This window comes from Equus przewalskii, chromosome 19, assembly GCF_037783145.1.
Source record: "Equus przewalskii isolate Varuska chromosome 19, EquPr2, whole genome shotgun sequence".
In the NCBI taxonomy this organism is placed as follows: Eukaryota; Metazoa; Chordata; class Mammalia; order Perissodactyla; family Equidae; genus Equus; species Equus przewalskii.
The window spans coordinates 52931809-52950860 of record NC_091849.1 but is presented as its reverse complement, the minus strand read 5'-3'; the positions used below and the strand labels follow the sequence as shown (position 1 = coordinate 52950860).

Here is a 19052-nt window from a genome sequence, read left to right as displayed (position 1 = left end):
TCAATCTGGAAGATCTGTAGAGGGTTGATGTAAGGGACATAGGACAAAACAGGTAAGATCACAGACTCTTTCAGTGAACCAAGCAAGAGATATTGAAGGCTTTGTGTGTAGGGCATACAGAATACAGAGAACAAAAAGAGGGCTACTGGAAATTTACTTAGGACATAATGATTGGCTGGATATGGAAGGAGAGAGAGAGAGGGAAGGAGAGGCTGATTCCCATGGTTTTTGCGTGAGTGACTTGATCAGTGATCAAACCATTGTCATATAGGAGCATTTATTAAACTGCTATTACTGTCCTCCAGTGCAGAGAACAGTTGTGCCTGAACTGTGGGAGAGGCAGTGGAAACAGAAGTGTTAAAGCACACGAGTCATTTCACATTGTCAGATTAGCTCAAAGTGGGACTTGGTCATCAATTTCTTGTGGCACTTGATGACAAAGCGCTTGTTCTTGAGTTGCTACCTCATTCATTCCCCTCAGCTACCACTATTCTAAAAGTTCGTCCCTTACAAACTTCCTACAAAACTGTTCCCCTCTAGCATGGCTAGTAATATTGCCTCCTGATTAGTCAAAGTAATTAAGTCCATCAGGTATAATGTTGTGCAAATTTCTGCCCCTCTAACCATAAAGGATTATGAACTAGGGTTCTGTGCCTCAATACTGGACCTGAGAGAAGCAAAGTCTCCACAAATAGACACTGCATTCAGGAGTCTTACAGTCTGGAATACTTTCATCCAGCTTTTATTTTCACCTTAATATGTCTTTGGAACATTATTCCATTCCATTGCTAATGGCAGTATACAATAGAGATTAAGTGCAATGGTTTTGGAGTCAGACCAACCTTAAAACATACAAGCAAATGTAAAAATAGAAAAAAAAATCTTAAACAAAAATGAGAAAGAGTTTTAACACAACAGATTTTAAACTGTTACAAAATTGAATGTAGTAAGAATGAATACAACATGACCAGGTGTTATGAGTTGGATATTTGTGTCCTGCCTTCCCCATTCATATGCTGAAAGCTTAAACCCCATGTGATGGGATTAAGAGGTGGACCCTTTTGGGAGGGGAATTAGGTCATGATGTTGGAGCCCTCATGAATGGGATTAGTGCTCTTATAAGAAGAATCACAGAGATGATTTATCCCTCAGCCATATAGACACAAGGTGAAGATGGCCATCTGCAAACCAGGAAGAGGGATCTCACCAGACACTTGATCTCCCAGTGTCTTGATCTTAGACTTTCCAGCCTGCCAGAAATATGAGAAACAAATGTTTGTTTTTTTAAGCCACCCAGTCTGTAGTATTCCTTTATATCAGCCATAACTGACTAAGACACCATGTAAGGTTTATACCAGGAATACGTGAAAGGTTAGTTCAATATTAGGAAATAGATGCAATCAAACATTAACAGATTACAGCAGAAAAACATGTCTTAAGAAATGCAGAAAAAAATTATAAACACTTTTATAATAAAACCCTCTTAATCTAAGAGTAGATGGGAACTTGCTGGAGCTCATGAAGAATATCTATCAAAAACCTACAATGAATATTATGCTTACTGATGAACTTTGAAAAACAATCTCAATTAAAAAAAGACAGTGAAATAAGATGTCTGTCACTGTTTCAGCATTGCATAGGAAGTTTTAGCCAATGTAATAAAATAAGAAAAAAATGATAAAAAATAATTAGAGTAAAAAATCTATATTTTCAAATGATTGATTATCTATAATGGTATATATTCTCTTGGATTTTCATCTAGACGATTGTATCATTTGCGATAATTTTGTTGTGCGTGTGCATGTGTGATAATGGGAATATATATGGTAAAAGAGCATTCAGGATAGTTTCAGGTTAAAAAATATTCAAAATAGCAATGTTCCTACACAGAAATAATAAGATATAAAAGAAAGAATAAAACATTCAAGTTAGCAACAAAAAATTCTACAGTACTAGAAAAAAACAAATATATGTTAAAACAAAATATATATTAAATCTTTGATGGCAGACCTATATATCAAGTTAAAATTGGTATCAAAAGAAATATAGAAATTTGAATAAACAGCTAGATATGTAATGTTGACATAAGAGAGAATTCACTATTGTAAAGATGGCAATTGTCCAAATATTAATCTATAAAGTTTGTTTTCTTTCAAATGATCTTTGTTCATGAAACTTGATAATTAAATCTATAAAGTCCATATATGACAAACCCACACCCAAGATCCTACTCAACGGTGAAAGTTTGAAACTTTTACCTCCAAGATCAGGAACAAGACCAGGGTACCCAGTCTCACCACTCCTATTCAACAGAGTACTGGCAGTCTTAGCCAGAGCAATCAGGCAAGAAAAAGAAATAAAAACATCTAAATAGGAAAAGAAGAAGTAAGATTGTCTTTATTTGCAGATGATATGATCTTATATAGAGAAAATCCTAAAGACTCCACCAAAAAACTGCTAGAACTAATCAATAAATTCAGTAAAGTTACAGGATACAAAACCAACATATGAAAAACAGTTATGTTTCTATACACTAACAAAAAGAATCTGAAAAACAAAGGAAACAGTCCCTTTCACAATATCCTCAAAAACAGTAAAATACTTTGGAATAAATTTAATTCAGAAGATGAAAGATCTATAAGACTTTGTTGAAATAAATTGAAGAAGGTACAAACAAATGGAAAGACATCCTGTGTTCATGGATTAGAAGAATTAATATTGTTAAAATGCCATACTACCCAAAGCCATCTATAAATTCAATGCAATCCCTCTTAAAATTTCAATGGCATTTTTTACAGAAACAGAAAAAACAATCCTAGAATTTTTATGGAATGAAAAAAGACCCCAAATAGCCAAAGTAACCCTGAGAATGAAGAACAAGGCCAGAGAAATCACAATTCCTGATTTCAAACTATATTACAAAGCTATCATAATTGAAACAGTATGGCACTGGCATAAAAACAGACAGATCAATAGAAGAGAATCAAGAGCCCAGAAATAAACACTTGCATATACAGTAAACTAATACTTGATAAGGGAGCCAAGAATACTCAATGGGGAAAAGATCTTCTCTTCAACAAATGGTGTTGGGAAAACTGGATAATCATATACAGAAGAATGAAATTTGACCCCTATCTTATACTACTCACAAAAATTAACTGGAAATGAATTAAACTCTTAAATGAGAAACCTGAAACTGTAAAACTGCTGGAAGAAAACAGGGAAAAAGCTCCTTGACAAAGGAGACATGATATATATGTTTGACATCAAAGGAGCCCTAAGTGTCTATCTATTCATATATGAATAAAGAAGATGTGGTATATATACATACACACAAACATACCCACACACACACAATGGAACATTATTCAGCCATGAGAAAGAAGGAAATCCTGTCATTTGTGATAACTTGGATGAACCTTGAAGGCATTATGCTAAGTGAGATGTCAGACAAAGAAAGACAAATACTGTAGGATATCACTTATATGTGGAATCTAAAAAAGGCCAAAATTAAAGAAACAGAGTATGGTGTGGTTACCAGGGGTTGGGAGGTAGGGTAATGCAGAGATATTGGTCAAAAAGTACAAACTTCCAGTTATGAGATTAAAAAGTTGTGGGGCAGAGTGATGTCTGCAACATGGCGGAGTGAGTTGTTCCCTTAGTCTTTGCCCCCTAAGTCACAACCAAACAGACATTCATTAACCAACAGAAGATTCCCTGCAAATCACAATAGGATGTCTGAGAGATCCATGCAGCCATATGTCTGAAGTGGGAGTACTGGATCCCTGGGAAGCAGTAGAAGGAGGTAAGTGGATCCCCTCCCTCTCCCCAGAAACAACGATCTAGGTTACTCATAGCAGCGAGCGTGTGACTGTAAGAAGAGACAGGGAGGCAGGCAGGCCTGAGCACCAAAGCTTTTGCTTTTGGAGTTGCAGCCTAGCCCACAGGAATGCTCCACATTGAGTGATGTGGTTCAGCCACTGCATGGATGCCCTCACCAGGCACAGCTGCCCAAGCTAACCACATGTGAGCACAGAGCACACATGAAAGAAAGTGCCACTCACCTCCTGCCTAGAACACCAGCTCGGGTGGTCCAAAACAAGGTGGCAGTCCTGCACTAGAGTGCCTACATGTGCATATGTGGCCCGCCAAGTGGCTGTGACCAGCAGGTGAATGCAGATGAACCCTATCAGCACAACTTTCAGTGGATGTCATGGGTTTGGAAAACACAGCTTCTGCCCTCCCACCCCCAGAGGTGGCAGGTGGAATCTGTGACCTGATACTACAAATGTCTCAGAGAAGGATGAGTTCATCAAACCCCATCAAAAACTATAGTAATACTTCAGAGCAGAAGGAAAATGACAAGTGTCCAGAAATAAACCCTGAAGTCACAGAAATTTGCAATCTAAATAACAGAGAATTAAAAATATTCATCATAAAGAAACTCAATGAGTTACAAGAAAACTCAGAAACACAGTTCAATGAACTCAGGAATAAAATTAATGAGCATAAAGAATACTTCACCAAAGAGATTGAAACTCTAAAAAAAAGAAACCAAATGGAAATTCTGTGAGTGGAGGCAGAGGGCCTCCTCTTCATCTCCAGAAGAAATTCTGGAGATAAGGAATCCAATGAATGAGATAAAAAACCAATTTAGAAACCTTACAAAACAGAGTAGACTTTATGGAAGACAGAATTAGAGATGCTTCAGGTGGAGGAGGAGAGAGAACTGAGACTTTAAAAAGATGAAGAAATTCATTGAGAAATATCCTGCTCAATTAGGAAATGCAACATGAGGATTATAGGTATTCCAGAGGGAGGAGAGATGGAGAAAGGACCAGAGAGCTTGTTCAAAGAAATAATAGCTGAGGACTTCCAAAACCCGGGGAAAGAAATGGACTTACAAGTACATGAAGCCAATAGCACTCCTAATTACATCAATGCAAAAAGAGCTTCTCCAACACATATAATAGTAAAACTGGCAGAAGTCAATGACAAAGAAAAAGATTTAAGGGCAGTAAGGAGAGGAGAATAATCTACAAAGGAACCCCTACCAGGCTTTCAGCAAATTTCTCAGCAGAAACCTTATAGGTTTGATATATTGGAATGGTATATTCAGACTACTGAAAGACAAATCTCTCAGCCAGAATATTCTATCCAACAAAACTCTCCTTCAGATATGGAGGAGAAGTAAAAGCTTTCCTAGATAAACAAAAGCTGAGGGAGTTCATCCCTACTAGAACTCCCTTACAAGAAATGACCAAGGATGCCCTCATACCTGAAATAAAAAGGCAAAGGTTTACAATACCTTGAGCAAGGAGATAAATATAGTCAAAATCAGAAAATTGAAGCTCCATATCAGAACATGTTAGTAAACTATCATAGCATAAAAGATAGAGGGAAGGAAAGCATCAAAACTAATAAACACTTTAGTTTAGTCACAAACTCACAACACAAAACAGAATAATTTGTGACAACTATAACCTATAAGGGGAGGAGCAAAGGGATATAACCTGTTTAGGCCAATGGAGAAAAGAGCTATCAGAAGATGGACTATCTCAGGGCCAGCCTGGTGGTGTAATGGTTAAGTTTGCATGCTCTGCTTCAGGGGCCTGGGGTTTGTAGTTTTGAACCCCAGGTGCAGACCCACACACCACTCATCAAGCCATGCATGGCAGTGCCCCACTTACAAAATAGAGGAAGATTGGCACAGATGTTAGCTCAGCAGCAATCTTCCTGTGCAAAAATGAGGAAGATTGGCAATAGATGTTAGCTTAGGGCTAATCTTCCTCATCAAAAAAAGAAAAAGAAAAAAGAATATGGATTATCTCATCTATGAGATCTTTTATTAACCTCATGGTATCCACTAAACAAAAAATCAGAGCAAAGACTTAAATCGTAAATAAAGAGACAACTGAGGAAACCATGACAGAATACCACCAAACTGAAATGACAGTCAGAAATACAAGGGAAGAGAAACGATGGAAATACAGAGCAATTGGAAAATGACGTGAAATGACAGTGTTAAGCCCTCTAATATAAATAATCACTCTAAAGGTAAATGGATTGAGTTCTCTAATCAAAAGACATAGAGTGGCTGGATGGATTAAAAAACAAGATCCAACAATATGCTGCCTCCAGGAAACACATTCAGCTCTAAAGACAAACATAGGCTCAGAGTGAAGGGATGGAAGGCAATGCTCCAAGCAAATGGCAAGCAAAAGAAAGCAGGTGTTGCCATGCTTATATCAGACAACGCCAACATTAAGATAAAAAAGACAGTGAGTGGCAGTATATAAATAAAAAGATAAAAAAGAAAAAGAGGGACAGTATATAATGATAAAAGGGACACTCCACCAACAGGACATAACACTTATGACTATATATGCACCTAACACAGAAGCACCAAAGTATATAAAGCAACTATTAAGAAACTTACAGGGAGAAATTAACAGAAACACAATAATAGTAGGGGACCTCAAGAGCCCACTTACATAACGGATAGATGATCCAGACAGAAAGTCAACTAGGAAATGGTGGATTTAAATGAAACACTTGATCAGATGGACTTAGTAGATATATACAGAACATTCCATCCAAAAACAGCACAATACACGTTCTTCTCAAGTGCACATGGAACATTCTCAAAGATAGACCATATGTTGGAAAACAAGGCAAGCCTCAATAAATTTAAGAAGATTGAAATCATATCAAGCATTCTTTCTGAGCACAATTCTATGAAACTAGAAATCAACAAGAAAAAAGCTAGGAAAGTAATATCTGGATACTAAACAACATGCTACTGAAAAACCATTGAATCAACGAATAAATAAAAAGAGAAATCAAAAAATACCTGGAGACAAATGAAAATGAAAATACAACATACCAACTCTTATGGGATGCAGCAAAGGCAGTCCTAAGAGAGAAATTCATAGCAATAAAGTCCTAGCCTCAACAAACAAGAAAAATCTCGAATAGGTAATCTTAAACTACACCTAACAGAACTAGAAAAAGAAGAACAAACAAAGCACAAATTCAGCAGAAGGAGGGATATAATAAAAGTTAGAGCAAAAATAAATGAAATAGAGAATACCAACAAAAAAAAACCAGTAGAAAGGATGATGAAACTAAGAGCTGGTTCTTTGAGAAGATAAAACAAAATTAGAAAATCCTTAGCCAGACTCACTAGAAAAAAAGAGCGAAGTCTCAAATAAATAAAAGTAGAAATAAAACAGAAGAAATTACAAAGGATACCACAGAAATACAAAGGATTATAAGAGAATGCTATGAAAAACTACATGCCAACAAATTGGACAATCTAGAAGAAATGGATAAATTCTTAGACTCATACAGTCTAAGAACCAAAACCAAATCAAGAAGAAGTAGAGAATCTGAATAGACTATTCACAAGTAAGGAGATCAAAACAGTAATCAAAAACCTCCCAAGAAACAAAATTCTAGGACCAGACGGCTTCTCTGGAGAATTCTACCAAACATTTAAAGAAGATTTAATACATATCTGTCTCAAACAATTCAAAAAAATTGAAGAAGATAGAACTCTGCCTAACTTATTCTATGAGGTCAACATTACCCTGATACCAAAACCAGACAAGGAAAACACAAAGAAGGAAAAGTATAGGCCAATTTTGCTGATGAACATAGATACAAAAATCCTCAACAAATATTGATAAATCGAATCCAGCAATACATTAAAAGGATCATACACCACAATCAAGTAGGATTTATACCAGAGACGCAGGGATGGCTCAACATCTGCAAATCAATCAATGTGGTACACCACATTAACAAAATGAAGAATAGAAATCACATGATCATCTCAATAGACTCAGAGAAAGCATTTGACAAGATACAACACCATTTATGACAAAAACTCTCAATTGGGGCCAGCCCAATGGTGTAGGGGTTTAGTTCATGCACTCTGCTTCAGCAGCTTGGTGTTCTCATGTTCGGATCCCAAGTGCAGACCTGCACACCACTCATTGGGCCATGCTTTGGTGGCATCCCACATACAAAATAGAGGAAGCTTGGCACAGATGTTAGCTCAGTGACAATCATCCTCAAGCAAAAAGAGGAGGATTGGCAATGGACGTTAGCTGAGGGAAAATCTTCCTCACCAAAAATAAACAAACAATTAAATAAAACAAGTACATTAACAAAAACTGTCAATAAAATGAGTATAGAAGGAAGGTACCTCAACATAATAAAGGCCATATATGACAAACCCATAGCCAACATCATACACACTGGGGAAAAACTGAAAGCCATCCCTTTGAGCACAGGAACAAGACAAGGGTGCCCACTCTCACCACTCGTATTCAACATGGTACTGCAGGTCTTGCCCAGAGCAATTAGGCCAGAAAAAGAAATCAAAGGCATCCAAATTGGAAAGGAAGGATGACGTGAAACAGTGGATGACATGATCCTATATATAGAAAATGCTATAAAATCCACCAGAAAACTATTAGAAATAATCAACAACTACAGCAGTGTCAGGGTACAAAATCAACTTACAAAACTCAGTTGCATTTTTGTGCACTAATAATGGACTAGCAGAAAGAGAAGTCAAGAATACAATTCCATTTACAATCGCAACAAAAAGAATAAAATGTCTAGGAATAAATTTAACCAAGGAGGTGAAAGACCTATACACTGAAAACTGTAAGACATTATTGAAAGAAATTGAAGATGATGTAAAGAAATGGAAAGATATTCCATGCTTATGGATCGGATCAATAAACATACTTAAAACGTCCATAGTACCTAAAGCAATCTACAGATTCAATGCTATCCCAATCAGAATCCCAATGACATTCTTCATGGAAATAAAACAAAGAATCCTAAACTTTATGTGGAACAACAAAAGAGCCCGAATAGTTAAAGAAATCCTGAGAAAAAAGAACAAAGCTAGAGATATCACAATCTTTGGCTTCAAAATATACTACAAAGCTATAGTAATCAAAACAGCATGGTACTTGTGCAAAAACAGCCACACATATCAATGGAACAGAACTGAAATGCCTAGAAATAAAACCACACATCTATGAACAGCTAATCTTTCACAAAGGAGCCAAGAACATACAAGTGAGAAAGGAAAGTCTCTTTTATAAATGGTGTTTGGAAACTGGACAGCCAAAGAATGATAGTAGACCATTATCTTACACCATACACAAAAATTAACTCAAAATGAATTAAAGACTTGAATGTCTGACCTGAAACTCTAAAATTCCCAGAAGAAAATATAGACAGTACACTCTGGCATCAGTCTTAGCAGCACCTTTTTGAACAGCATGTCTACTCAGACAAGGGAAACAAAAGAAAAAATAAACAAATGGGACTTCGTCATACTAAAGAGCTTCTGCCAGGCAAAGGAAACCAGGAACAACATGAGAAGAAAACCCACCAATTGGAAGAAAATATTTGCAAATCATATATCTGACAAGGGGTTAATTTCAAAAATATATAAAGATCTCATACAATTCAACAACAAAAAGACAAGCAACCCAATCAACAAATGGACAGAGGATATAAACAGACATTTTCCCAAAGAAGATATACAGATGGCCAACAGGCACATGAGAAGATGTTCAGCATCACTAATTATCAGGGAAATGCCTATCACAACTACAATGAGATATCACCTTACACCTGTCGAATGGCTATGATTAACGAGACAAAAAGTAACAAATGTTGGAGAAAATGTGGAGAAGAGGGAACCCTCATACACTGCTGGTGGGAATGCAAACTGGAGAAGCCACTATGGAAAAAAGTATGGAGATTTCTCAAAAAATTATAAATGAAACTACCATATGATCCAGCTGTCCCCCTACTGAGTATTTATCCAAAGAACTTGAAGTCAACAATTCAAAGAGATTTATGCACCCCTATGTTCATTGCAGCATTATTCACAATAGTCAAGATGTGGAAGCAGCCCTGGTGGCCTTCTACAGATGAATAGATAAATAAGATGTGATGTATACATACCATGGAATACTACTCAGCCATAAAAAAGACAAAATCATTCCATTTGCAACAATATGAATAGACCTTGAGGGTATGATGTTAAACGAAATAAGCCAGACAGAGACAGGCAAACCACATTATTTCACTCATATGTGAAAGATAAACAGGCACACATGTGGTGATGGATAAAAATTAGACTATTGGTGGTGAGCATGATGCAATCTATACAGACACTGATAAATAATAATGTACACCTGAAATTGCACAATGTTATAAACCATTATGACCTCAATAAAATAATTGGAAAAAAGAAAGAAAAAGACATAAAAAAAGTTCTTGGGATCTAATGTACAGCATGGTGATTATAACTAATAATACTCTATTATATACTTGAAAGTCACTAATTGAGTAGGTTTTAAATGTTCTCACCGTAAAAAGGAAATGGTAATTATATGACGGGATGAAGGCATTAGCTAGTTCTACGGTGGTAATCATTCTGCAATATATAAATCTGTCAAATCGACACAGTTGTGCACCTTAAACTTATACAATGTTACATTTCAATTATATTTAATAAAACTGGATAAGACAACAAAACGGGAAGAAGAAGCAAAGAGTAAACAAGAAATGTTTAGAACAAGATAGGAGAACGTGCGTTATCAAGTTCTTAGCCTTCACGATGAAGCAGCCTCCCGGACTGTTTCTACTGGGCATCCCAGGCAGGCTCACAATGCCTGGGATGATGATCAGCGCTTCATTCCTAAAGGCTAGAAAGTAGGAGAGAGTGGCTGGAAGCCTGGCCTCTGAGTGTCAACGCTCTCCCTCTGGTAGGAATTTGGTTTTACCTGTGGAGGACCACACAGAGGGCACTTTGTTTTATGGTTCATCCTGACTAGGTCGTTGAAGTGAATGAATCTGAGTCCCTATCAGAACTGAATGCTAGGCTCATCTATTGCCATATGATTTGTTTGTGTTCGGAGAATTTTGTTTTAGGTTATATTTATTAAAAATATTCTTTAGGTGATTATCCACGTGGCTACATAGAGTCCTGGCAGTAGAACTGTTTTCTTAAACTCAAAAAAGCAATCAAATCACTGAAAGTCATGGTAGGCAGTGTTATGGCTGCAGAATAGGACTTTCACGTCTTTTACTTTGTCCTTTTTTTTTTAAAGATTTTATTTTTTTCCTTTTTCTCCCCGAAGCTCCCCGTTACATAGTTGTATATTCTTAGTTGTGGGTCCTTCTAGTTGTGGCATGTGGGACGCTGCCTCAGCATGATTTGATGAGCAGTGCCATGTCGGCGCCCAGGATTCGAACCAGCGCAACACTGGGCCGCCTGCAGCGGAGCGTGTGAACTTAACCACTCGGCCATGGGGCCAGCCCCTTACTTTGTCCTTTTTTATTTAATTTCTACCTGTAGCTAGGACTCTAAATTTTTTTCCTGTAATAAACTTGTGAACTTTTTTAAAACCAGTAAATCATCTTCATGAAAAGCTAATGACATACACAGATTCAATTACGTTTTCAGTTGATATCACACATTAGCAAATTAGGAGAATTAATTTCTCTTGGAATTTAATGTTAATATTGTTCATAGTTATGTGCCCTAGAGATGTGTATCTTGACAAAAATTTTAACTCTAGGTAACTGTACAAGAGTCTCATTATTAATATAATATTTATAATTTAAAGTATAGAAAAAATGAGAAGCAAAACAAGCTAAAATCAAAATAAGACATTTTAGTCTAAAGCCTCGTGTGGTGCCTGATTTCCACCTGTTTTGTATTCTCATTTCTTTTTTTTATGATCCTGGACATACAGAGTATTGCCCTGGAGGTGAGACTCAAGACATTCAAAAGAGCTTGGAAATATTTTATCCTGAAAGTGTATCCCATGTGTTCTCTCCGAAAAGCAGGAGTGTGTGGAGCAGAAAAACGAACAGCTCAATCAGAAACAGAATGAACACAAAGCTCGCTTTCCCTCAGCGATGATTCCATCTGGAGAGGTGCCTAGGGGTTACTACACTTAGAGAAAACGTAGATATTTTCTTTGAGATACTTGAAAGTCTGCCATTGCACCAATGTTTCAGACCGAAATTTTTATGTTTCTCCTGTTATATTTTGCAATACTTGTATCAGACTATATTTTATTGTCTTACAGGAATGCTTTGAAAATTTGTATAATCTAGCATAACTTTTCTGGAATTTTCTCTTTAGTATAGAGTTCTAAATCAAGGAAACTAAGGCATAAAAGTTAATAAATTATGAATTATAACATCCATTTTTCCTTTGCTTTAAAATAGCTTCACAGTTTTTCACATTGCAAGGGCCGCTTTTTCCACATAGCTTTTATCTCTCATCTCAGACAAAGATTCTGTGTACCCCAAACCCAGCATAAGTTCTTTGTGAATTTTGACTACACATATTGTTCCAGTTGGGAAGAAATTCTTTGTACCTTCCATGCACAATTTTCCTTCATAAACAGTGTTTTTAATTGGGAGGGAGTCATTGTTGTGTCTACACATTCTGCAGTTAGCTACCCCTGAGAAGCCTTTTGGCTGAAATGTACAGCAGCAATGTGAGGTCCAGAAAACTGATGCATCTAGGGCATGCCTACAACATAGGAAGTTTGCATAATCAGTTTGATCTTGGGTGGTATTCAAAATAACCTCTTGACCGTTTTATGGCAGCTTATCCAAGCACAGATGAAGATGGCTGGCATTTTCACTGATCATTTGTCTGCTTTAGTTTAGATCAATTTAATGAATTTATAAGATTCTATTGGTACAATATTGTAGATTGTATTTTGAAACAAATCTCTAGCTGAAATTAAAATCATAATTGTTACTTCAGATATTGTGGTTGAAGGCAGATATGTGAGGGGGGAGACGAGAAAGCTATGACGTGGTATAATTGAGACAGGAAGCAAAATATAGGTTTAACAAGTGCGTATACATGGCCAGCATAGGAAGAGAGGAAATGATTTTGTGTATGGTTGCAACAGCTAAAGGTGAATTTTGAAGAAGGCAAGGTCTCAAGAGAAGGGGTTGTAGCATTTGCGATAAGTAACTCATGGTTTAGCGAAGTGAGCATAGACAAGCAAAGCAGTCTTTCCTATCACATCTTGTTTTAATTTATAAGGTATTTTTATATAATCTTTCATAGTTTTTGACTCTAACTTTGACCAAAGGTTGCATTAGGATGCCCAAAGTCCCCATAATCACATGCATGTATGGCATATATGGCATATCTCGTGGGACTGAAAGATTGTCTTGATTTACAGTATTTGTCATTCATATAGATCACAATGACTCATACAAACCTTCTCTCCTATTAGTACACAACCACTTTGAATTATATTCTTATTTAGTTTTACCACTGTTTAACTCATCTCTCTAAAGTTAGGAATATTACTATTTCCTTATAAATGTGCGTTAGTGTAGTTTTGCACAGCTATATAGTTTGGAGCCAATTTCTTATTGATCATCTTGAGTGCTTCTTCAGTTTTTCTGAGTCCAAATAGTGCAATCAAGTGTACCTATATTTAAAATATAAATTATTATGTTGTAGATATGTTGTCTAATTTTATGCTGCTATTTTTTCAAGTTCAGATAAAATTATGGTCACTTTTTCTGATTTGAAGGGTGGTTTTAATTTTAAATGAAGTATCAAGTCACTTCTCAATAAGTGAATTTACTAGTCAAAGTAACGTGAAGGAAAAAGTTCTATTCTTGTTCTTACCATGTGCCAAGTATTTTACTCAACCCTGACTGTATTTCAAAATTAGCAAATCTTCACATATTTGGTTTTAGCCACCTCTCCCCAAAATTGATTAGTAGACATTGAAACACTAGCTACACCTTCTTGATAGCAGCAGGATTTGGTAGATATAGTATTATTTATTTGGAGAATTATAATGTGATTTGCTTTTCTTGTTTCATTTTTTGGAAACTTTCAAAATACTGTAATGTGTCACTCACAGTTGGAGATTTCAGAAAGCTGAGGAATGCTTTCCACATGTTTCTTCTTTTGACTCTCCAAAAATCCATTTACTCTCAAAAAGAAATCTTTACTGCCTTGAAGAATGTCTAGATGACTAAGAAAATATGGTGGGTCATTATTCTTTAGGATGTTTACACTGCTTGCCAGCAAAACACCACAGAATAGAGTCTACAAATTACGTTGTATTTATTCTTTTTCTTTCATATTCAGGACATAGAGTTAAATGATTTTTGGTTCCAAATCCCGTAGCAGCACCATAAGGGCAAAAGTCTTAATAAAACACATTAAGTTGTTTCTCATGAGAAGATATTGCATCTTATATTTTGTATGTTTCAGAGAGATTTCTTACTTAACTTTATTGGTCAGATAAATGTTTAAACGTTGTTAGTGTTGTAACAATAAATAAAGAATGTTGACATTAAAACTTATCTTCATACTAAATTTCAGAAGTTGCTGAGTTAAAAAACACTAAATGACACAGAAATGTTTAGATACACGGGCTACAGAGTTCACAAGTAACAACAGAATGTTTTTCCTTTCTCAGAGATGGTGACAATTAAGTGAATTCAATATGCTTCTTTTAGGAAAGTGTTCTGCCCGTGGATCAGATCACTATCTACAATTTTGAGTGTGTTTCTTTTCTGTGGATTTTTTTTCTAACAGAAGGATATAATGTTTTCTTCAGATTTCTAGAGGAATCTGACTTAAAAGTATTTAGAACAGTGACCTTGAAGAAGAGGCTTTCTTTGTGGTATTAAGAAGCGTGAAGATTTACAGCACAATAAACATGCTATTCTTTTTATGTTAAACATGCATTTTTTAACTGTCATATTTTTCAGGTGAATAATATATTAGAAGTGCAAAATATGTTAATTTAATCAACATTTATAGGCTGCCTGCCTACCATGTGCACAACTGTGCTATAAATATATGGCAGGTGTAAATATTAGTACCTTGGATGCCATTTTATTAAAACTTTATGGGGAATTTTTAAGCCACTCTCATTTCTTTTATAATTAGGAAAGTAACCATGAACCCTATTCTTCTTTTTTTGTTTTTCAAGAATGTTGTTATACACTCTAAAGGTAGGACTTTGAAGGGAACTACTTCAAATGCTTTCAAATGTGGAAACTGAGGCCCAAAGAATTAAAGCGACTTTTCCAAAGTCAAATATCCAGTTACTGAAGAACTGAAAGCAAAACCAAAGGCCACACTGCTGTGTTCCACGAAAGCTTGTTTGGTTTCAAATAATGTTTGTAAACATGTGGTTGGTGAAAGGCACAAAAACTTGTGTAAAGTTAAACTTTCTATGAATTTCAGTTGTCTGTCATTTTTCTCTGGTAAAGTGAAAATAAGTTATTGCATACATAAATGATTCAATTTAGAGCTAAATACGAACTTGAAAATAATATTTTTGTTTTATATGTTGAAAGAAATAGCTCTTTTTTGCATAGATAACTATACTATGGTGTACTTCATTTTGTGTAAAGTTTTGGGTTTTTCTTATCCGTAGTGAGATATGACACCTGGAAGCGATCCGCCTCTGTAAGGTGTCTAATATAGCTGTATATTCGAGAAGCATGCGTGCATTTGTTAGATGGCTCTCAGACTTTGATATAAATTCCTCCTGGACATGGGAGATGATGTGAGTGATTGATACATGATTAGGTACTGGCCTCACGTACTGAGCAAGAACAGACTTATATTAAGAAATGCAATAGTACTTACAGATGTCCTGTAGACGTTAGCTGTAATGAAAGTGAGAATTCTAAATTAAACAATTATTATGTGGTATAGCTGAAATATATACACACACATAGATAACTAGATATAGATATGCATATCTCTCTATATTTGTATATAGTTATTTTAAACATATTCATTAATGCAGCATTTGATTGAACTTTAAAAGTTTATGTGTGTGTATATACATAACATTACCTTAAAAATCCATTCTTATGTAGCATCTAGAGTTATTTATCATACTGCATCTTACTCTTATTTATGTCACCCATACTGAGTTATCCATAGAGAATACTTAATAAATAGTGAATGAATAATATTTGGGGTACTTCTACCGAATTGTGCTACATAGCAGAAGGGATCCAGCATTAAGTCAGGGTTAATGTTAAACGTCAGTAAACAGGAAATTGTTATTGACAAGTTGAGTCGCTGGTGTTGTTTTGAGTTCTTTTGTAAGGACTGCTCCCCAAGCCCATACTCTGTAGAATCTTCCTACTGTTCAAGGCCAAGTTCAGATGTCGTTTCCTCCGTGAAAGCTGTCCTGATTAAACCAGTCTGAAATAATTTTCTTCCCCCTTGAACTTTTATAATATTTTCCTAATTTTAAATATTAACATAGATATCATATCTTTTCTACTAGGTTGTGAATTTTCTCGGTCAAGGACTGTATCTTAAATATATTCGTATGTAACCCTTTTGTGAGTGAGTGAATAATTAGTAAATATTGGCTGATTGCCTGATTTATTCTTTAATTTACATAAATTCTTTAATTTACATAAAACTGAATGTGCTCCTAAGAGCTATCATTCTGTAGTAATTTTGACAGAAGAGGAGGTCTCCCTGTGAAATAACTTGTTCAACTAATAGACATTTATGAAATTCATATTGTATTGTCCACTAAGAAACTAAAATACCCCGTAATCAATTGCAGGAGACTTTTGTTCAAGTAAACATATTTTATTAGACAGGAAAGCGTAAATATGGCCACAATTAATTTAATAACTTCTTATGAGCTTTGGCTCGTAACATGCTCCCTAGCCCATTGTGGCTTACTAATCCAAAACATTGTGGTCTATCAAACAAGAAAGAGTTTGTGATATGGAAGAAAGTAGAGTGAGGGGCCAGCCCAGTGGCGTAGTGGTTAAGTTCGTGTACCCTGATTCAGCAGCCAGAGGTTCCCAGGTTCAGATCCCAGGTGTGGACCTGATGGACTTAGCACCATTCGTCAAGCTACGCTGTGATGGCATCCCACATAAAGTGGAGGAAGATTGTCAGAGATGTTAGCTCAAAGCCAATCTTCCTCATGGAAAAACAAGAAAAGAAAGTACAGTGAACTTTTTATTCTATTTCTATCATTGAAAAAATGCTGATCGGGGCTTCAAACTGATACATTAATTATACTGATGATTAAAATATACTTGTCCACAAGATCTGGCCCTGCTATGTATCTGATGTTATTTTTTCACACTGTCTTCCCAGTTCCCTCTACTCTAGTCACAACGGTCTCCTACCTCTCTCTAAACACACCAAGCATCATCCCTTTTCAAGGATCTGTTCTGACCTTATTCATTTTGCCTTAAACACTATTATTTCAGGTAAGTTCATAGTTTACTTCCCTACTTCATGCAGGTCTCAGCTCAAATTCTCCTTTATCAGAACAGTGTTCCTCAAAAGAATGGTCTAAATTAGCATCTCTCCTCTTGCTTTGCTGCACTATTCTTATCTTTTTTAACCATCATAGGTGGTTTTCTCCTCCACTAGAAATTTGGCTTCATGAGAGCACAGATTTTGATGCATGGTTTCCACTATTGTGTACCTGACACCCAGAACAATGTAGGAACTCAGTAAGTACCTGTTCAATGATGGAATGAACAGTCGTCACTACCAAGCATCAGTGATATTTTAAGTCTCCTAAAAACAAAGACTTAAAGAGATACAAGAGAGCTCAACACTAATTAATCTGTCTATGATATTAGACTTCAAATAGAATGCATTGAGTGACTTGTATAAAAGACATCTAGTAAATATTTATTATTGGGTCTGCTCAAAGTAAAATCCCCCTTCTTCTAGGAAACTGTTTCCCTCACCATGCCAACCATGTGGTTCTTGTGAGGGCCTAGAAAGTGCAGCATTCCCTCCCTCCCACACCCCCCTTATGGCCCCAGTGCCCAGGGCTGGCCGTCTTTGTGTTCTAGTATACTGGCTTCAATAACTGGTCCCGGGATTGACATGTGACTCAAGGCAGGTCAATAAAGATCCCTTTCCCAGGAATTCTTTAGCTGGAGCTCATGAAAAAGTGCTCACATTTCTTATATAAAACCCTGTGGCTTTTGGCATAGCGGACATGAAAGAATAAAGCCCACACGGAAAAGAAATGATGGGGGGAGGAGAGAGAGAGACAGAGACAGAGGATGATAGGAAAAAAAAGGAAAGGAAGGGAAGGAAAGAGAAGCGAGGAAGGGGGAAAGGATGGTGTTGGAGTCCTTTGTTCTCGTTCTTCCCGAGATCGGCTCCACCAAACTCTTTCCACAGTCCACTTAAGTGAACCAATAGTTTTCCCCTAAATAATTCAACCTAATCACCCTGATTAATACAGGATACAATATAGTAAAATTAATGGACAATAGCTCCAGCAGCAGTTTTCAGGATAAATGTGGGGGGAAAAAAATCTCTCATCACAAGATTATTTTTTTAATGTTTTGTAAGACTATCAATAAATGACAAGAGAGTAACTTTAAAATGGGATTCAGGGAAGCTCTCTCTGCAGGAGTCTGAGGTAATGAGATCCAGGTATGTGTCTTTCTGGCGAACTCAACTGATGTAAGGAGAGAACTCAAATACTTAGAAGAGGATGGGCACTATGTTCCCTAATGCATCTTCCTTTCATATTCTCTCAATTTGCCTTTGACAAGAGTTAGGTAGAAGCAAATTCAAGATTAAACTTTATGAAAGAGATGCTAGGATATGTCAAGGTCCAGCAAGAAAGCAGGAAACATACAAGCAAATGACTATAGGGAATTCATTATACAGGTGATGAGAGCACCGTAAAACAGAACATCAGACAATGAGGCAACTCAGAGACAAGAAGGGCTTGTATCGGGCAGGGCAAACCAGGTTCCCAGGGTACAGAATTTAGGAGGCACTCCTTCTTGGTGCTGACTCTGTACTTGTCCAACCCTGAGAGTGAGTGCCTCCTTAAATCTTGCTCCCTGGGAACCTCACTTTTAAGGAGGCACTTCTGAGATTAGCAACAGTAATGGGGTCCCCAGGTTGGAAGAGATGGAAAAAAGGAAGGGGACAATGTTACTGGCGCCCAGCATCCGGAATC

At 36.4% G+C, this 19052-nt stretch overlaps 1 protein-coding gene across 3 annotated transcripts in view; it reads left to right on the top strand.

The window, feature by feature from the left end:
• The window catches only part of HMGCLL1 (3-hydroxy-3-methylglutaryl-CoA lyase like 1), a 144730-nt gene that overhangs the window by 105183 nt on the left and 20495 nt on the right, over window positions 1-19052 (top strand). Inside the window, exon 8 of one of the 3 annotated variants that reach the window (XM_070584807.1) lies at window positions 11802-18145. The exons of the other annotated variants lie outside the window; for them this stretch is intronic. Within the exon in view, the coding sequence (XP_070440908.1) occupies window positions 11802-11942 (141 nt within the window). The 3' untranslated portion in view covers window positions 11943-18145. Of the gene's footprint in view, window positions 1-11801; window positions 18146-19052 lie in introns of those variants that run through there. 3 annotated transcript variants of the gene reach the window in all.